The 1,535-nt window shown below is 42.7% G+C and overlaps 1 protein-coding gene across 1 annotated transcript in view; it reads left to right on the plus strand.

The window, feature by feature from the left end:
• Positions 1–1,209: 1,209 nt before the first annotated feature.
• Positions 1,210–1,535, plus strand: part of PHALS_12775 (uncharacterized protein) — a gene marked incomplete at both ends in the record, with an annotated part of 385 nt that continues 59 nt past the window's right edge. Inside the window, one exon of the mRNA XM_024728394.1 lies at positions 1,210–1,451. Coding sequence (XP_024578875.1) covers positions 1,210–1,451 — 242 coding nt within the window. The remainder of the gene's footprint in view (positions 1,452–1,535) is intronic.

Below are 1,535 nucleotides of genomic sequence, written 5' to 3' on the forward strand. Positions count from 1 at the left end.
TTTTCTAGCTCAAAGATCAACTCTGCCATATTACCTAACTGAAAAGTTATGATTTAATGTTCGCTATTCGGTTACCACATGCATATTAGCTGGTAAACAGATAGAATGTTTGCCACATGAAACGAGTAACAATCCCTTCATTATCAGTCCAGGCATAGGCTTACATCTGAGAACTTTGGATCCAGCTAACTACGAGTACTCCAGACAAATTTGTTCCAATAGACTCGATTGGAACATCTGATTAAACTTTGAGCACTGAGGCGATACAGCAAGTCTCATCGCACTCTGAAGAACTTCTTCGCAATTGACTTCACGCAAATGCAATACTTTTACAATAATAATTTTATACTAACGGAGTTTTCGGTGAGAAGTGATTCACTTCACCAAACTCGTTCACTCGTATATCTGATACCATCAAGATAGCCATTGATTGTTGATAGACAATTTTTACCTGATGAACTTTACTTCGTAGTGATACCGACACTTGCGATTGTGCGCTGCAATTATATCAAACTCCAATTGAGCATGCTCACTTCGAATCCTGGCCGTATCAATACAGCCTCTTGTGCTTTGTTCGCGCATAGCCGAGCTACAAACAGGCAGGTAGTGTCGTATGGTTGAATATCAACCTCGATTTCCTCTTCGATTATTCCGAACTTTACATTCTGAAATAGCTTGATCCGTCCTGTTGAAGAAAAGTTATAGCCGTGAGATGAAAAATAAGTGGCTGAAAATCATGGAGCAAAAGTTGATTCGATTGTAAGTACGAAAGAGAACATGTAATTTTATAAACTCCGACGCCTGCGAAATTATAGGATTGATACCACACCGAAAGAATACTTGACTTAGAATGGGTAAACAGTACTGCTGGTGAGTAATCGTTAGCTGGATCCAAATCTCTCATTCATAAGCCTATGGTTGAAGCTAAAAACGCAAAGTTTGTCACTCGTTCTGTGTGGCAAACATTCTATCTGTTTACCAGCTATCTGAACTACTCAAGAATGTGGTAATCAAATGGCGAACGTCAAACCAGATGTTTCATTTTTCTCCAGTTTGGTAATCTGGCAGAGAGTCAACCTGTGAGCAAGCTACTTCGAGGTCACAGTCGCTGATCCAACAGCGTTCATTCTGAAAGCTCATTCTTAAATTTCCTCTTTCGAAACCACATCCACAGTTCAAAGGCTGTCTACGAAAAAACAATCAATTACTATGAAAAGTACCAATATCACTTCTCTGTGTCTCGCCATTGTGGCTCTATCAACTGGTATATCTGCTGAAAAAGAGGCTGCTCAGACATTCGGCTACATCGGAGCTCCAACGGGCTATGGCTATGGCCATGGCCATGGAGCTGGAGTTGGAGCTGGGATGTATGGTCAAGGTAACCGCTATGGCGGAGTGGGTGCTGGGGTGTATGGTCAAGGTAATCGCTATGGTGGAGACGGTGCTGGGATGTATGGCCAAGGTAACGGCTATGGTGGAGCTGGGGCTGGATTGCGCGGTCCGGGTTATGGCTATGGTGGAGCTGGGGCTGGAAT

Source organism: Plasmopara halstedii (assembly GCF_900000015.1).
Source record: "Plasmopara halstedii genome assembly, contig: Scaffold_650, whole genome shotgun sequence".
NCBI lineage: Eukaryota > Oomycota > Peronosporomycetes > Peronosporales > Peronosporaceae > Plasmopara > Plasmopara halstedii.